This window comes from Penaeus monodon, chromosome 20, assembly GCF_015228065.2.
Source record: "Penaeus monodon isolate SGIC_2016 chromosome 20, NSTDA_Pmon_1, whole genome shotgun sequence".
NCBI classification, from domain to species: domain Eukaryota; kingdom Metazoa; phylum Arthropoda; class Malacostraca; order Decapoda; family Penaeidae; genus Penaeus; species Penaeus monodon.
Genome location: NC_051405.1, coordinates 41,507,568 through 41,507,865, shown reverse-complemented (window position 1 = coordinate 41,507,865; position 298 = coordinate 41,507,568). Strand labels below are relative to the sequence as shown.

Below are 298 nucleotides of genomic sequence, written 5' to 3'. Positions count from 1 at the left end.
CCAACGCCTTCCCTCCAGACAGTCCGAATACCATAAATCCAAAAACAACCCAACGCAACAAAAACCGCCGATTCCCGTTTTCCCCAACAGCTTATCAAAGAGCAACAGCTTCTCCTTCAACAACATGAGGGACTTGGGGAAGCACTCGAGCCGGGCCGATAAGGTGAAGCTCGCCAAGTGGATTTTCGGGCGCTCCTTCACCTCAAGACACTTTTTCTTTGAGCACATGACTTACCTCAACTTCAGCAGGTGTGTTGGTTGGTTGTCTCGATTTCCGTGGATGCTTAAGAAGGGGTGT

At 50.0% G+C, this 298-nt stretch overlaps 1 protein-coding gene across 2 annotated transcripts in view; it reads left to right on the top strand.

Moving 5' to 3' along the window:
* Positions 1-298, top strand: part of LOC119585837 (heparan sulfate 2-O-sulfotransferase pipe-like) — a gene marked incomplete at its 3' end in the record, with an annotated part of 10,410 nt that overhangs the window by 5,849 nt on the left and 4,263 nt on the right. For both annotated transcript variants that reach the window (XM_037934568.1, XM_037934569.1), the window contains 1 exon segment: positions 91-249. In XM_037934568.1, coding sequence (XP_037790496.1) covers positions 91-249 — 159 coding nt within the window.